General features: G+C 42.4%; 1 protein-coding gene across 1 annotated transcript in view; it reads left to right on the forward strand.

The window, feature by feature from the left end:
• The window catches only part of SLC40A1 (solute carrier family 40 member 1), a 109901-nt gene that overhangs the window by 79604 nt on the left and 13516 nt on the right, over positions 1 to 16781 (forward strand). Inside the window, exon 7 of the mRNA XM_073633162.1 lies at positions 1671 to 2336. Coding sequence (XP_073489263.1) covers positions 1671 to 2336 — 666 coding nt within the window. The remainder of the gene's footprint in view (positions 1 to 1670; positions 2337 to 16781) is intronic.

Here is a 16781-nt window from a genome sequence, read left to right on the forward strand (position 1 = left end):
TAAAGAGAATGGGTAGTACTGGAAACCAAGTTCTGTTATATTTGTCCAAATCATCACACAAAACATCCTATTCATTTTTGCAAACTGAAAATTGACCAGAGCGTTGTCATGGCAGGTTGATAACCCCAGAACATTCCTACATCTTTCCTAAACTGAGTATTTCTCAGATGAAGGTGTACATTTTGGGGAATCAAAAAAGGTTACCCAGTTGACCTTTCCAAAAGTCAGATCAGCAAAACAAAAAAAGTATTCTGATTGGTTGCCTATTAATTACATTATTTTTACACTGTTATTTCCTTTACTGAATAAACCCACATGTGATCTTAACTATTTGATCTAATACATTCTAGAACAGAAATAACAAACATTTCATAAATAATGTTGGGGCCCTTGGATAAGTGGTTTAGCTTTGTGCCTTTAGCCTCTTGTGTCCTGTATATTAAAGTGGTTGTGTACCCGCACAGAAATTATTATAGGCTCACCTGTAGGTAAAAATTAAAAAAAAAGGTATACAACCGCTTTAACCTTTAACCTCCCTTATGTATATCTGAACATTACCCCCCTTCATCTACATCTTGCCATTATATGTAACTAGTACATTAACTCCTTCTTTTCCTTATACATTGTCCTATCTGTACGTTTAATGTATCTAGTGCACCACTCCCACACCCTGTGTTTAACCCCCTAATACGAACATGATTCTTAATTTTCAAAAATTGTGGCAAAAAATGCGATCACCTTGGGGTCTATTTTACAAAAATGGGCCATATTGGGGGTTTAAACTTTGTCCTGCCATTTTTATTCAAACCAAAAGCAAAGGAAACAGGTTTGTTTTTTTAATTGTTCCTTTTTATTGGGAAAAAAACAATGGTTATTTAAAACCACTAAAGGAAAGCTGTGTTTTAAAAAATGATATAAAATTCATTTGAGTATAGTGTGGTATGACAGAGTAAGTGTCAGTTAAATTATCACAGCACTGAAAACTGCCCTGGTAATTAAGGGGTATTACAGGCTGGTTCCTTAAAGCAGGAGTCCACCTAAAAAAAAATATTAAAAGCCAGCAGCTAAAAATACTGCAGCTACTGACTTTTAATAAATGGACGCTTACTTGTCCCATAGTCCAGCGATGCCGCCGCCATCCTCGGTGAGGGAATCAGGAAGTGAAGCGTTGCAGCATTACTTCCCGCTTCCCTACTGCGCATGCGCGAGTCGCGCTGCACGTCCTAACTGGTCCCCGCTATCTCCTGGGACCTGTGTGTTTCCCAGGAGACAGCAAGGGGGGGGGGGGGGTTGGGGGGTGCGGGAATGGGGCGTGACTCCCTCAGGAGTCTATTCAAGGAAGTGGGTGCAAATACCTGTATTAGACAGGTATCTGCACCCCCCCTCCCCCCGAAAGGTGCCAATTGTGGCACCGGAGGGGGGGAGGAATCAGATGAGCGGAAGTTCCACTTTTTGGTGGAGCTCTGCTTTAAGTGGTATGTAAAAGTAGCCTTAGTGATTAGTTAACATGATATTGTATGTCCTCTACCTGCAAAAATCCAGCTACTTTTAAACTGTAATTTTTTAAAATTCACTTTAACATATTTAGTTCTATACTTTGTTATTGGCTTCTTTTTCTGTATAGCAATAGTATTTTATATAAATGTAATATTGTGACAATGTTTTTTCAGTTATAGATGCTAACTCAAACAACAATGAAAAACCAACTGAACATATTTGCCTTGTGACCGACAAAGCGATTGTCACTGCTGAAATTCCTAAAGAGCCTAGCTGTGGTGACAGAATTCGCGAACCATTCCTCACATTCAAAAATGGATGGATAGCTTACTACAACCAGTCTGTCTTCTGGGCTGGTATGGGTCTTGCTTTCCTCTACATGACAGTCCTTGGATTTGACTGCATCACTACCGGTTATGCTTACACACAGGGATTGAGTGGCTTTGTTCTTAGCCTCCTCATGGGAGCATCTGCAATTTCTGGAATCATGGGAACTGTTGCTTTCACCTGGCTGAGAAAAAAATGTGGCCTAGTTCGTACTGGATTCATTTCAGGGATAGCTCAGCTAAGCAGCCTTGTTCTTTGTGTTGTATCTGTCTTCATGCCCGGAAGTCCTTTGGATCTCTCTATTTCTCCATTTGAAGACATCGGCACTCGCTTCCTTGAGGGAGAATCTCTGCCTACCGTTTCTCCCGGTGGTGTTTCTTATGATTACTTTACAACTGCTATGCCAAATCTGCTGATTAGCTCCAACTCGACTACTAGTGGACCCGAAGAGAACCCCATACCTTTGGTTTCAGTTATTCTACTCTTTGCTGGTGTTATTGCTGCGAGAGTTGGTAAGTAGAAATTAAATATACTTATGATTTTGGATATTAACAAACGTTTAACTAGTTGTGATTTGCTGGTTTACTAAAATTCTCTTCTGGATCTAGTTACCATTATATTGAATAGATCAATGCACTCAGTTTACAATTCTTAAAAATTCAAGTAGGTTTGTGTTGGAAGCAAGACTTTCTCGGCCAGACTTTCTGGTTGCAATCCTTGCTAGGTGAGGATTAAGGAAATTGAAGAGAGTACTAAAAAAAAAAAAAAGAAAGATATAGAAACTGTGTATATTTACTGTGTGTATATATTTATATATTACAAAGCAAGGTCCATAAAGACATGAATGAGCGATTTTGGGGTGGAGGAACTTGACTGGCCTGAACAGAGTCCTGACCTCAACCCGTTAGAACAGCTTTGGGATAAATTAGAGCGGAGACTGCGAGCCAGGTCTTCTCGTCCTCACCAGTGCCTGACCTCACACATGTGCTTCTGGAAGAATGGTCAAACATTCCCATAGACACACTCCTAAACCTTGTGGACAGCCTTCCCAGAAGAGTTGAAGCTGTTATAGCTGCAAAGAGTGGGCCAAGTCAATATTGAACCCTGCGGACTAAGACTGGGATGCCATTAAACCATTAAAGCTCACGTGCATGTAAAAGCAGGCGACACAATACTTTTGGTAATATATATGTAATATATATATGTGTGTGTGTGTGTGTGTGTGTGTGTGTGTGTGTGTGTGTGTGTGTGTATATATATATATATATATATATATACATGTATAAATATATACACAGTATATTTATATTATGATCTGGTTGATTGTTAGTTCTTGTGGTAGATGCATTTTTATTGAAATGTGTCAGTCCAAACTTCAGTTTAAGGGTGTGGCAAACCACTTTTATTGAAAATGAAATTAAAGTTCCATACAACACAAAAAAGTTGCTTTGCAGGGGTTCCAACTTTGCAGGCTTGTATATAACAAGCATGCACACCTGCATACTCAAACAAACCATAGTCCTTTAATAAGGACTGTACTCAGGATTGGAGACTTCTTCCATCCTAAATCTTATTGATGTCCCCAAACTCCGGACCCTGATGTGGGACTACCAAACCAAAAGAAAGATGAAAAAAACACCTTTCTCTGAGCTGACATTTTGGAGTATCACACTATGTATATGTGCGAATCCTGTGTGACTTTATCCTACGTTTTTACAGTGGAAGGGCCTTGCACTGTTACTATATATACACATATATATACACATACACATATACTAGGGTTGCACCTACACCACTTTTTTAAGACTGAGTACAAGTACCGAAGTACTTGCCGATACCGATTACCAATACTTCTTTTTTTAATGTCATGTGACAGTAGCACTGATAGGTGGCACTGATGAAGCGTGGACTGTCAGTATTTTTCTTTTTACAATTTTATTTTTTCACAATTTTTTTATTTATTTATTTTTTTTAATTTGTATTATTTTTGTTATTTTTTTTACAATGCTTCCTTTTTTTGGGGGGGGGGGGGGGGAGTGGACAGTGACAGGGTTTTTTTATTTTATTTGTTATTTTTACAATTTTACTTTTTAATTCAATTAGAATTTTTCCTTTTTTTAATCAACCCTGTTGCCCTGTTGGGGGGGGGGGGGGGGCTTTGGTGAGATATCAGGGGTCTAAACAAACCCCTGATTTCTCCCCTTTGAGACAGGGAAAGGGACTGAGGATTCCCCAGTCCCTTTCTTAGCAGCCTCAGCTGCACTGAAGTGGCTCCTGTTCATTCATGAACTGAAACATCATAAACACAGTTTAGGATGCTCAGTTATGAATGGACAGTCAGTGATCACTGACTCTGTGCATTCAGAAAAGGAAGGAGCCGTTAGATGACAGATTTACAGGCTCCTTCCTCTGCTCTCCTTCCTGACAGATGTGGGACAACGGGGGACCGGAGGAGGACACGGAGGGGGATTGGTGAAGGACCAGAGGAGAACACGGAGGGGGAGCGGAGAAGGGCCAGAGGAGGACACAGAGGGGGAGCGGGGAAGGAGTGGAGGAGGACACAGAGGGGGAGTGGAGGAGGACATGGTGGGGGACCTTAGGAGCACGAAGGAGGTTGTAGGGGACAGTCGGGGGTGATCGGTGCAGCGGTGGGGGCCGTTACAAGCACCAATCCCCTTGTATAGATTTCAATAAAGCAGCTGAAAGCCGCGGGAGGGAGAGGAGAAGAAGCACTGTCACACCGATCACCCCTGACTGCCCAGGTATCAAAATTAGGCATTGGAGCATTTGCACGAGTACAAGTACTCGTGCAAATAAATGCACAGTATCGGTGCAACCCTAATATATACTGTATATAATTATGTAACAGGCTAGGCGGAGGGTCAGAAATCCTTTAATTTTTAGGTGAAACCATGCTTTAAGCACTGGGTGGTTGTGAGGATATGCCCTAGTAGTCTTTTTAATGTATTATAAAAAGTCTTTGGGTGGAAGTACAAAAAAATTTGTTAAGGGTTCTAAGAGTTCTAAGGGTATCTTTGGTTTGAATAAATTATATAGTAGATTATGGACCTTTTACTAGAAAGGCTTAAAGTAGAACTATAGGCAAAACTTTTTTTTTCCCTTTTGGATTGAGCAAGAGAGGATTATAATACCTGCCAGATTTGTATTCGTCATCTGTGTCCCATTGCAGAGATTTCGCTTCACTTCCTGTCCCATAGCCAAACAGGAAGTGAGAGGAAATTTCTGCAAATTAAGGGAGTTCCTTGGGGACCCCCAGGTCACCAGAACTAGTGTCCCCATTGGAATATTTCCCCTCTATTACTTTGCTGGGGACAACCCAAAATTTGGGATATTCTTTTACTTTCACTTTCAATGATAATGGTAAACAGGGTCACCTCCACTTTTTGGGAGCCCCCTGTTTTGTGGCGAGCATCTAAATTAGGGAGGCACTGAATGGAAATTTTGGTGCCGAAACCGAAAATGAAGGATGCATTAGGCTGAAAACCGAAACCGATACCGAAAATGACAGTTTTAAAAAAAAATGTGTATTTTTATATATTATTGTATTATATTCAACTTTTAATTAATATCATCAGATTAAATTAATATAAATTTATTGTTGGCCATTATTGGCACCTTTAATGCAAGAAAGGTCAAGAAAAATGCAGTGTGCAGTCTCTATCCATCTCTTGTATCATGTCTGAAATCTTTTACTTACGCTTAAACACACTGTTAATAGTATTAGTAATAGTAGTAAAGCAAAATTTCCATTCGGTGCACCTCTAGCAGACATGATACAAGAGATCAATGCAGCCGCACCAGTGCCCGTCACATGCAGCCGCACCAGTGCCTGTCACATGCAGCCTCACCAGTGCCCGTCACATGCAGCCTGCCTGTGCCCAGCAGCCTCACTAGTGCCTGTGCCCAGCAGCCTCACCAGTGCCCATCATATGCAGCCTCACCAGTGCCCATAACATGCAGCCTCACCAGCGCCCATCATATGCAGCCTGCCAGTGCCCAAATATGCAGCCTGCCAGTGCCCAGCAGCCCCACCAGTGCCCCTCATATGCAGCCTGCCAGTGCCCAGCAGTCCCACCAGTGCCAATCATATGCAGCCTGCCAGTACCCATCATATGCAGCATGCCAGTGCCCAGCAGCCTAACCATTGCCCATCATATGCAGCCCACTAGTGCCCGTCATATGCAGCCCACCAGTGCCCGTCATATGCAGCTTGCCAGTGCCCAGCAGCTTTACCAGTGCCCATCAGCCTCACCATTGCCCGTCATATGCAGCTCACCAGTGCCCATCATATTCAGCTTGCCAATGCCCAGCAGCCCCACCAGTGCCCATCATATGCAGCTTGCCAGTGCCCAGCAGCTTTACCAGTGCCCATCATATGCAGCCTGCCAGTGCCCAGCAGCTTTACCAGTGCCCATCATATGCAGCTTGCCAGTGCCCAGCAGCTTTACCAGTGCCCATCATATGCAGCCTGCCAGTGCCCATCATATGCAGCATGCCAGTGCACAGCAGCCTCACCATTGCCCGTCATATGCAGCCCACCAGTGCCCGTTATATGCAGCCCACCAGTGCCCGTCATACGCAGCTTACCAGTGCCCATCATATGCAGCTTGCCAGTGCCCAGCAGTCCCACCAGTGCCCATCATTAGCAGCTTGCCAGTGCCCAGCAGCTTTACCAGTGCCCATCATATGCAGCCTGCCTTTGCCCACATGAGCGGCGATCTCCGTGTGTCACGGAGCTGGATTTGAATTGCCCAGGCTGCAGTAACAATGTCCCACCTCCTGTAATCACGTCACGCTGATTCATTGGCCCACCATTGGATCAGTGTGCCGTCTATCACAGGAGGCAGGACATTGTTACTGCGGCAGGGCAATTCAGCTCCGTGAAACACAGAGATCACGGCGAGGAGAGGAAGAGGGAGGAGAGGAGAAGGGAGTGGAGTACTGGGCGCGCCAGGATGACACTCCCAGATGTGGGCGGCACCCAGGGGCGGACCATGCCCCTTTTAGAAAAAAAACACAGTTTTCAGCTGAAATTTCGGTGCACCTCTAATCTAAACCAAGTTATCAGGCTCAAACGTTGACTTTTCATACTGGCTGAAGATTTGCATCCAGTCCCTTGTTTCTTTTTTTCCTGGGACTTCTTCCTTGCGTTCTTTCTCACGGCCCAAGGCTCTAAGACAAGGGTATTCCCCTTTAAAGTGACACTAAACTCTGGTTTAAAAGAAAAATATATTCAACTATGTTTTCCTATATCAAAAAGTATATTTTAACGCTCTCAGCCTCCTCCAAATCTCCAAATTTCATTTTTATTCTGCTATGATCTGATTTCCTGTAAGAGTGTGGCTATTTGTGTTCTCCATGGTCCCACTGTATGGAGGAATGTAATTACCCTCTCTTCCTTTACTTACAAGATAGATTAGAGGCTATGGACTGTGGTTTATGAGGTGTGTAGTGTCCATAGAGCATATGACCGCAACTAACATGCACTGCTCAAAACAAAAGGAAGAAAGAGGAAAAAGAGAGGCTTGTGAGCTTACAGAGGACATTACAAGGAGGGAGAAAAACACAGCTAGGAACAATTTTGTGAAAAATAGATTACAAGCCCATTAACCACTTCAGCCCCGGAAGGATTTACCCCCTTCCCGACCAGAGCACTTTTTACAATTTGGCACTGCGTCGCTTTAACTGCTAATTGCGCGGTCATGCTATGCTGTACCCAAACTAAATTTGCGTCCTTTTCTTCCCACAAATACAGCTTTCTTTTGATGTTATTTTATTACCTCTGCGGTTTTTATTCTTTGCACTATAAACGGAAAAAGGCCAAAAATTTTTTTTAAAAATGACATTTTCTACTTTTTGTTATAAAAAAAATCCAATAAGCTCAATTTTAGTCATACATTTAGGCCAAAATGTATTCGGCCACATGTCTTTGGTAAAAAAAATGTCAATAAGCGTATATTTATTGGTTTGCGCAAAAGTTATAGTGTCTACAAACTAGGGTACATTTTCTGGAATTTACACAGCTTTTAGTTTATTATTATTATTATTATACAGGATTTATATAGCGCCAACAGTTTGCGCAGCGCTTTACAACATGGGGGAGACAGTACACTTACAATACAAATCAATACAGGAGGGATCAGAGGGCCCTGCTCGTTAGAGCTTACAATCTAGAAGGGAGGGTCAAGTGGAGACAAAAGGTAATAACTGTGGGGGATGAGCTGATGGGAAAAAAAAAAAAAGTTTAGTTTATGACTGCCTATGTCATTTCTTGAGGTGCTAAAATGGCAGGGCAGTACAAACCCCCCCCAAATGACCCCATTTTGGAAAGTAGACACCCCAAGGAAATTGCTAAGAGGCATGTTGAGCCCATTGAATTTTAATTTTTTTTTGTCCCAAGTGATTGAATAATGACAAAAAAAAAAAAATTACAAAAAGTTGTCACTAAATGATATATTGCTCACAAAGGCCATGGGCCTATGTGGAATTGCACCCCAAAATACATTCAGCTGCTTCTCCTGAGTACGGGGATACCACATGTGTGAGACTTTTTGGGAGCCTAGCCGCGTACGGGGCCCCGAAAAAAAGCACCGCCTTCAGGATTTCTAAGGGCGTAAATTTTTTATTTCACTCCTCACTGCCTATCACAGTTTTGAAGGCCATAAAATGCCCAGATGGCACAAAACCCCCCCAAATGACCCCATTTTGGAAAGTAGACACCCCAAGCTATTTGCTGAGAGGCATGGTGAGTCCATGGAATATTTTATATTTTGACACAAGTTGCGGGAAAGTGATACATTTTTTTTTTTTTGCACAAAGTTGTTACTAAATGATATATTGCTCACACAGGCCATGGGCATATGTGGAATTGCACCCCAAAATACATTTAGCTGCTTCTCCTGGGTATGGGAATACCACATGTCTGGGACTTTTTGGGAGCCTAGCCACGTACGGGGCCCCGAAAATCACCGCCTTCAGGGTTTCTAAGGGTGTAAATTTTTGATTTCACTCTTCACTGCCTATCACAGTTTCGGAGGCCATGGAATGCCCAGGTGGCAAACCCCCCCCCCCCCAAATGACCCCATTTTGGAAAGTAGACACCCCAAGCTATTTGCTGAGAGGCATGGTGAGTATTTTGCAGCTTTGGTACTAGCAACATTGTCAGTCTAGGGCAGTGATGGCGAACCTTGGCAAACCCAGATGTTTTGGGGTGCCAAGGTTCGCCATCGCTGGTCTAGGGAGAGGGTAGTGTTAGATGACAGGTTTAGATGAACATGACAAACAAATAAAGCCAGACTCCAGGTTATAAGCAGTTACCTTATGTGACAGCTGACCATTGTAAATACCCCATCAGTGTTAACTAGTTTGTCTCAACCTTCTAACTGCCACTTTTGCTGGGCAGCTTGGTCTGCTAAAGAAGTTGAAAAATAACAGACTTACTGGCCAGATCACCAAGTGAGAAAGTAAAAGAAAATGCTTAAAACAGAAAACTGATATGGGCACCACATCTAAGAGCTGCAAAATGATATGTTTGGTTTTAGATTTAATTCTGTTTTAAACTCGCCTAATAAGACAAAGCAACCTTATACATAAATGTCTGTGCCCAGATTTATTTATTTATATATAGAAATAATTATATATATTCACAACATCTATTACATTTGTATAATCCATTTAACTTTCTGTGAATCATGTGATCACAGTTTTGAATACCAAGAAAGCAGACTAGAATACAAAGGCAAGTATCTGACTAATAGTTAAACTGTTTCCTTTTCCTTTTTTTGTGTTCTAAACTTAGCAATGTTGGCATAGTGATACAGTCCGCGGGTTAAGCATGGTCAATAAAAACCGATGGATAGAATAACTGTAGGAGGTAGCATTGCTGAAAAACAAAAAACCTGTGGCCAACCGAGATTGTGATAATTCAGAGATATCCTAGTTTCTTGTTGGTTGGCAGTACAAATAATCACACCAACTTGGATGCACTCAGATCTGACCTGGAGACAACTAATTCACAGTTAGACAGTATATTTTATCACTGTTTACACAATATATAGAAGACTAGAATTGCGCAGCACTATTTGTTGTGTGGGGATCAGTCCTTATGCTTTCAGTCTTGAAATCTAGAGCAAAGGGCTCCCACAAAAACAGCTTGGGTCCACCTTTAAAAATATTGGGTTATTCAAAACCTAGTACCAAGTACAATTGATTGGGGTGCACCAGATTAATCAAGTGGTGTCCCGTGGTGACCCAATAGAAGGGAGATGCAACAAAACTATACATTTTGAATTCTCAGCTGTCTACAGGACAGCTGAGTTCCATACAAATGTTAACCTGAATATATTTCTTAGTTGTTACACACATTTTTTATGTAACTCCATTTTCTTGCTATTTGAAATTTTACTGTATGTTTATAATAAAATACTTTTTTTTTTACTGCATTACCTGGTCTTGTCAATAAAATAAAACTTTATTGGATCAGATGGACCAGGAGTTTATACACACACTGCCAATCCCTGCTCTATCAAATATTCAGTATAAGAGACAGCAGATAAACAACAGGATATAGTCAAAGACTAATGCCGCGTACACACGATCGGACATTCCGACAACAAAATCCATGGATTTTTTCCATGGACGTATGTTGGCTCAAACTTGTCTTGCATACACACGGTCACACAAATCTTGTCGAAATTCTGAACTTCAAGAACACGGTGACGTACAACACGTACGACGAGCCGAGAAAAATGAAATTCAATAGCCAGTGCGGCTCTTCTGCTTAATTCCGAGCATGCGTGGAACTTTGTGCGTCAGAATTGTGTATACATGATCGGAATTTACGAAAACGGATTTTGTTGTCAGAAAATTTGAGAACCAGCTCTCAAATTTTGTGTGACGGAAATTCCGATAGAAAATGTCCGATGGAGCCAACACATGGTCGGAATTTCCAACAACAAGCTCCCATTGAACATTTTCCATTGCAAAATGCTACTGTGTGTACGGGGCATTAGGGTATGATACAAGAAGTTGTCAGAGACTGTGGACGGGGATGAAACAAATCCCCCTACATAAGTTTTACATGTATATCTGCTGTCTTCAGCTTTATATATTCTTTAGAAAGTTCAGATCATGTTAGGAGATTTTCTCTTCCTGGTAAGCACTGCAGTGAAGCCTGGGCATACAGTGAAGACAGCTGATTGGAGGAAAGGTACACACCCCCTCTCCTCATAGTTAGAGACTTTCAGCACTGTTCGTTGAACCGTTCAGCACTCTGCTATATATAGCATCCTTTCTAACACAAAACTCCAGCTGCTTTTATCTCCTGTGTCGGAGAGCTTGTCAGAAGTTCTCATGCTGATAACAGAAGAACGGGGCAGGAGACAGCTACGGGACATAGTGCTTTGAAGAGAGATAAGAAAACACTGCAGATATATGTGCCCAGTTCAAATTTAATGAATCTGATTTAAATCCACTTTAATAATGAACTTCTCCAAATTGCTACCTTTTGGTCTGTTAAATATACCATTAAAGCATTTTGTTATATCTGTTTGATAAGTGTAAACAAATACCTGTTGATCTTGTCAGAAATTCAGAGCTGTCCTGTGCACACTTCATGTGTTTTCTCAAGGAATGACCCACAGAACAATTAGCCTCTATGTTGTAGAGCAGTGGTCCCAAATTTCAGGCCTAAAGTACCCGCTAACGATCATATTTTCAGGATTTCCATCACTTTGTACAGGTATCTTAAATCAATGTTAATAGCGTTTTACTTTTAGGCCAAAAATGTTGGTCTGATCTGACCAGAGGACCTTCTTCTACATGTGTGCTCTGTCCCCAACATGGCTTCTCGCAAACTTCAAAGGGACTTCTTTTGGCTTTTTTTTAACAATGGCTTTCTTCTTGCCACTTTTCCATAAAGGCCAGATTTGTGGAGTTCACGATTAATAGTTGTCCTGTGGACAGATTCTCCTACCCGAGTTGTGGATCTCTGCAGCTCCTCCAGAGTTACCATGGGCCTTTTGGCTGCTTCTCTGATTAATTCTCTCCTTGCCCAGCCTGTCAGTTTAGGTGGACAGCCATGACTTGGTAGGTTTGCAGTTGTGCCATACTCCATTTTCAGATGATGGATTGAACAGTGCTCCGTGAGATGTGCAAAGCTTGGGATATTTTTTTTATAACCTAACCCTGCTTGAAACTTCTCCACAAATTTATCCCTGACCTGTCTGAGGTGTGTTCCCTGGCCTTCATGAAGCTGTTTGTTCACTAAGGTTCTCTAACAAACCTCTGAGGGCTTCACAGAACAGCTGTATTTATACTGAGATGAAATTACACACAAATGGACTCTATTTACTAATCAGATGACTTCTGAACGCAATTAGTTCCACTAGATTTTAGTTAGGGGTATCAGAGTAAAGGGGGCTGAATACAAATGCATACCTCACTTTTCAAATATTTTCATTTATTTATTCATTTTCCTTCCACTTCACAATTATGTGCCACTTTGTGTTGGTCTATCACATAAAATTCCAATATAATACATTTACGTTTTTGGTTGTGACATGTATGAATACTTTTTCAAGGCACTGTATGAGTTTTTTGGGTTTCACATGTGATGAGCTGGGGAATAAAGGAGAAGACACATAGTTGATTTTGACAGTTTATTAAACCCATTTGCCATAAGTGGATTGGAAATCTGGGAAGAGGCTTGGAAAGTGATCTGCAAGTTAACGCTCACCTTTGTGTTAGTCTATCACAAAAAATCCCAATAAAATTAACGTGTTTGGTTGTAAAATTTCAAAATGTGGAAAATTTCAAGGGGTATGAATCATTTTTCAAGGCACTGTATTTTTGCTAGAAAATTACTTAGAACCTTCTGCCATTTATCAAAAGCAAATTTTCTGTAAAAATACAACTAAATCTATATTAGTGTGCACAAACATAGTATAATACCCATTTTTGGTAAAATATGAAAGATGATGTTGCATCAAGTAAATAGATACCAAACATGTCAAGATTTAAAATTGTGCTCTCTTTTTTTCATTTACCCGTTTGCTATTACAAGGGGTGAACAAGACTGCTTGTGACAGCTTTGAGCAGTGACAGGTATTCTTTTTGGAGAGATCAGGGGTCTGTTGGACCCCTGATCCCTCCTCTGCCCTCCAAGGCAGCTGATCAGAGATCTGTTTGATAAGCTACTTCCCTGGCTGTAAGCCAGGGAAAAACAGCACTGAAACGGCTTCTTTCTCCATTCATCAAAGTAGAAAAGCAGCTGCAGAGGAGTTGGAGGTGGCTGTAGAGCCACCCGATCATTTTTATAAGAAAGCCAATTGGCAACTAAAAAAATAAATAAATACTAGGATCATGGTTGCAGCTGCAGCCATGTTGCTGGTATAACCAACTTGCTGTCCAGGGTTTAGATTTACATACGCTGGATGTCAAGACAAAACCATGTCACAAATTTCTTTCTAATAAGATAGCTGTCAATCACAATAATGTTATGCCCCAGCATCACCTTTATGTTTGCAACTTTGCTGAATAAAGACCAACAGTCATACATTTTAAGGATTTTTACCTCTACCCTAGTTCTGTCTGCAGAGTAAGGACATTATTTGCTATTTTGCTTCCCCTTTCGGAATTTAGGAATAGTTTTGCTTTGTCTCTAGTTCTCAATGTGCGCCAGAATTGAAATATATAAAGACATGCAGAATGCTGCTGATGTCAGGGCTTGCACAGTAAATTTGTTTGAACAATACAGTTTTATACGGTTAATGTCTTTGCATGAGCTTACCTTACAGCTGACTGCTGGAGCTCGTCTTCTTGCCGATCCTGTTTGTAGGTGGGTCCTTGGCATGTTCACGTACAGTGCAGAACTATTGGTTCTGCATTGTATTGATGTGACGGCTAGCTGGAACACCTTAGAGAAGAGGCTTCAGGGGACTGGTCGCAGAAGAAGCCTTTCAGAGTGAGGAATAAGAAGGTTGTACACCTTATTCCTCTACACCTAGACTTAAAGGGGTTGTAAACCCTTGTTTAAAAAAACAAACATGTCATACTTACCCCCACTGTGCAGTTCGTTTTGCACAGAGTGGCCCCGATCATGCTCTTCTGGGGTCCCTCAGCAGCGCTAGTTGCTCCTCCCCGCAGTGTCCATGTTGGAGACGTGCTCTCCTTGGTGGACACCCGAGTCCCGCCTCTGTGTCCATACACATAGAATGCAGGACTCAACCCCACCCCCGGCACTGCGTCATTGGATTTGATTGACAACAGCGGGAGCCAATGGCTGCGCTGCTATCAATTTATCCAGCCAGGACACGAGACACCAGGTAGAGCTGGTGTGCTCGTTCCCAGCCAGAGAAGGATCAGGGTCAGGTAAGTAAATCAGACTGCAGCACCACAGAAGGTTTTTCAACTTAATGCATAGAAATCATTAAGGTGAAAAACCATGTGGGTTTACAACCCCTTTAACGTACATCATTTACCCTTTCTGTAAATGTTCACTGCAGGGGTATTTTTTTTCTTCATGCCTGGAATGGGGCTCTGAAATGTATGTCAGGGAAAAACAAAAGTCCACCACAGTACATCACTGCAGTACAAGTACATATCCCGATGTATTATTACGAAGTTCCTGCAAGTACATAAAAATATCTGTTGATCTGCCAGAAATGCACTCTACTCTTAAAGCCAGCCAAACATGTATCAAAATTCGACCAGTTCAGCAGGGACTGGCTGAATTTCTATCCATGTATGGGTAGGGAAGTTGTACAGAAGTTGATCTACCAATCGACTTCTGTACAACCGCCCTATTGGATTTTCCTTGCTCAATCAGCACTGCAAGCTATAGCCTGCAACACTGATCAGTGTATTGAGGGAAGTTTCCCCGCCATCAGAATACTATAGCTCAGTGGGGAGGACTTCTACATTAAGTGTGGGGATGGGGGAATCAAGTCAGTTTTTTTTTGTTCAACCCACTGGTTGAATGAAAAAACGGACTCCTATATGGGCTGCCTGTCCCGTTGTGGGCTGACAACACACAACATTTTTGTGGTCTAAGTGGTGTCAGCCCTGCCCAGTTGTCTTTTTACTAAACTTCTTAAACCCTTACACTTTCCTATTCTCTACAGCATAAAGCAGCCTGTATCAATCTTTTTACCCCAGATGAACCATTAAAATGAATTTCAGGGTCTCAGGGAACCCCTGCTAAAATAAATTTTCTGGGATCATTGGGAAAAATGCCCCCATTGATGCTCAGTGGGAAGAAAGCCCCCCCCCCCTTCATTAGAATTCCCCCTTACAGTCAGCTAAAAAGATCATTGGTTTAATGCCACTGGCTCTGCCAAATTATGTTAGATCTCAAACTATGTAGACTCATCAGATCGATGGTTCATAAGCCACAGCTCAAGGAACCCCTAGAAGCCTCTGAAAAAACCCTGGTTTAGAATGGCTGGTTAATCTCCTATCTGACATTAGACCTTGAACTGTGCAAGCACCATCAGATCGGACGTTCATCAGCCACAGCTCAAGTAAACCCTAGCAGCCTCTAAAGCAGGGGTCTCAAACTGGTGGCCCTCCAGCTGTTGCGGAACTACAAGTCCCATCATGCCTCTGCCTGTGAGAGTCATGCTTGTAACTGTCAGCCTTGCAATGCCTCATGGGACTTGTAGTTCCGCAACAGCTGGAGGGCCGCCAGTTTGAGACCCCTGCTCTAAAGGAACCCTGGTTGATAATGGCTGCCCCTATCTGAAGTTAAACCCGGAACTGTGCAAGCACCATCAGATCAGATCGGAGGTTCATCAGCCACAGCTCATGGAAATCCTAGCAACCTTTGAAGGAGCCCTAGTTGAGAATGGCTGGCAATTGTTCTGTAGTCTTAGGTAAACTTTGGCAGGGCTTATTAAACTGCTTAAAGTGGTTGTACACCCTGTACAACCACTTTTACCTACAGGTAAGCCTATATTAAGGCTTAGCTGTAGGTGCTTGAAATATCTCCTAAACCTCCACAGTTTAGGAGATATTTAGAAAAAAGCTGAGCACCGATGTCTACGGTGCATGCGCACTATAGAAAGGGCACATCGTGCCCTTTCTAATAGGGGTCATGCTGTGACTGGCGGTACCTGCGCACGTGAGTGGGAAAGATGTCACGCAACGCCATCCAGTCACAGAGCCGGAGTTCACGGCCCCGGAAGGAAGAGGGGTGAAGATGGATGCTCGCTGCTAATGGGGACAGCGGTGACATTGCAGGCTTGGGTTTAAGGTAAGTGACACATAATGGGCTTTGCAGGGAAATAAAGAGGAAGTAAAACCCACCAGGGTTTACTTCCTCTTTTAGATAACACAGGAAGTGTGCAAAGGACAGCTGTAAATTTCTGGCAAGATCAACGGTAAGTTTTTTGCACTTATTGAACAAATGTAACAAAATACTTCTGCTTAAGGGCCCTTTCACACTGGGGCGAGGGCGGCGTCGGCGGTAAAGCGCCGCCATTGTAAGTGGCGCTTTACCGTCGGTATTCGAGAAAGGGTTAAAAACCACCGCAAAGCGCCTCTGCAGAGCTTTCACACTGGAGACAAGGCAGCTGCACTTTCGGGTCGGTTTTCGGGTCGGCAATAGCGCCTGCAAACCGCCTCAGTGTGAAAGGGCCCTAACAGACCAAAAGATAGCAAAAAAGAGAAGTTTATTGTTACATATGATTTAACTGTGTCAAAATGACAGATCTGTTCATCCTTAGGCCACTTTCACACTGCCAGTAAAACACTGAGCACTTTTGAAGAGCTTTTCAGGCGCTTTTGAAGAGCTTTCCATTCATTTCAATGGAGAGGGGCGTTTTTTTACCACCCTGCCAGCGCACTGCCCCAGTGTGAAAGCAATCATTGATTTTAATGTAAATAGGTTTTCATGAGCTTTTCAGGTGCTTTTTTTACCGTGAAAGCGCCTGAAAAGC

The sequence above is a fragment of the Aquarana catesbeiana genome, linkage group LG06, assembly GCF_042186555.1.
Source record: "Aquarana catesbeiana isolate 2022-GZ linkage group LG06, ASM4218655v1, whole genome shotgun sequence".
In the NCBI taxonomy this organism is placed as follows: Eukaryota; Metazoa; Chordata; class Amphibia; order Anura; family Ranidae; genus Aquarana; species Aquarana catesbeiana.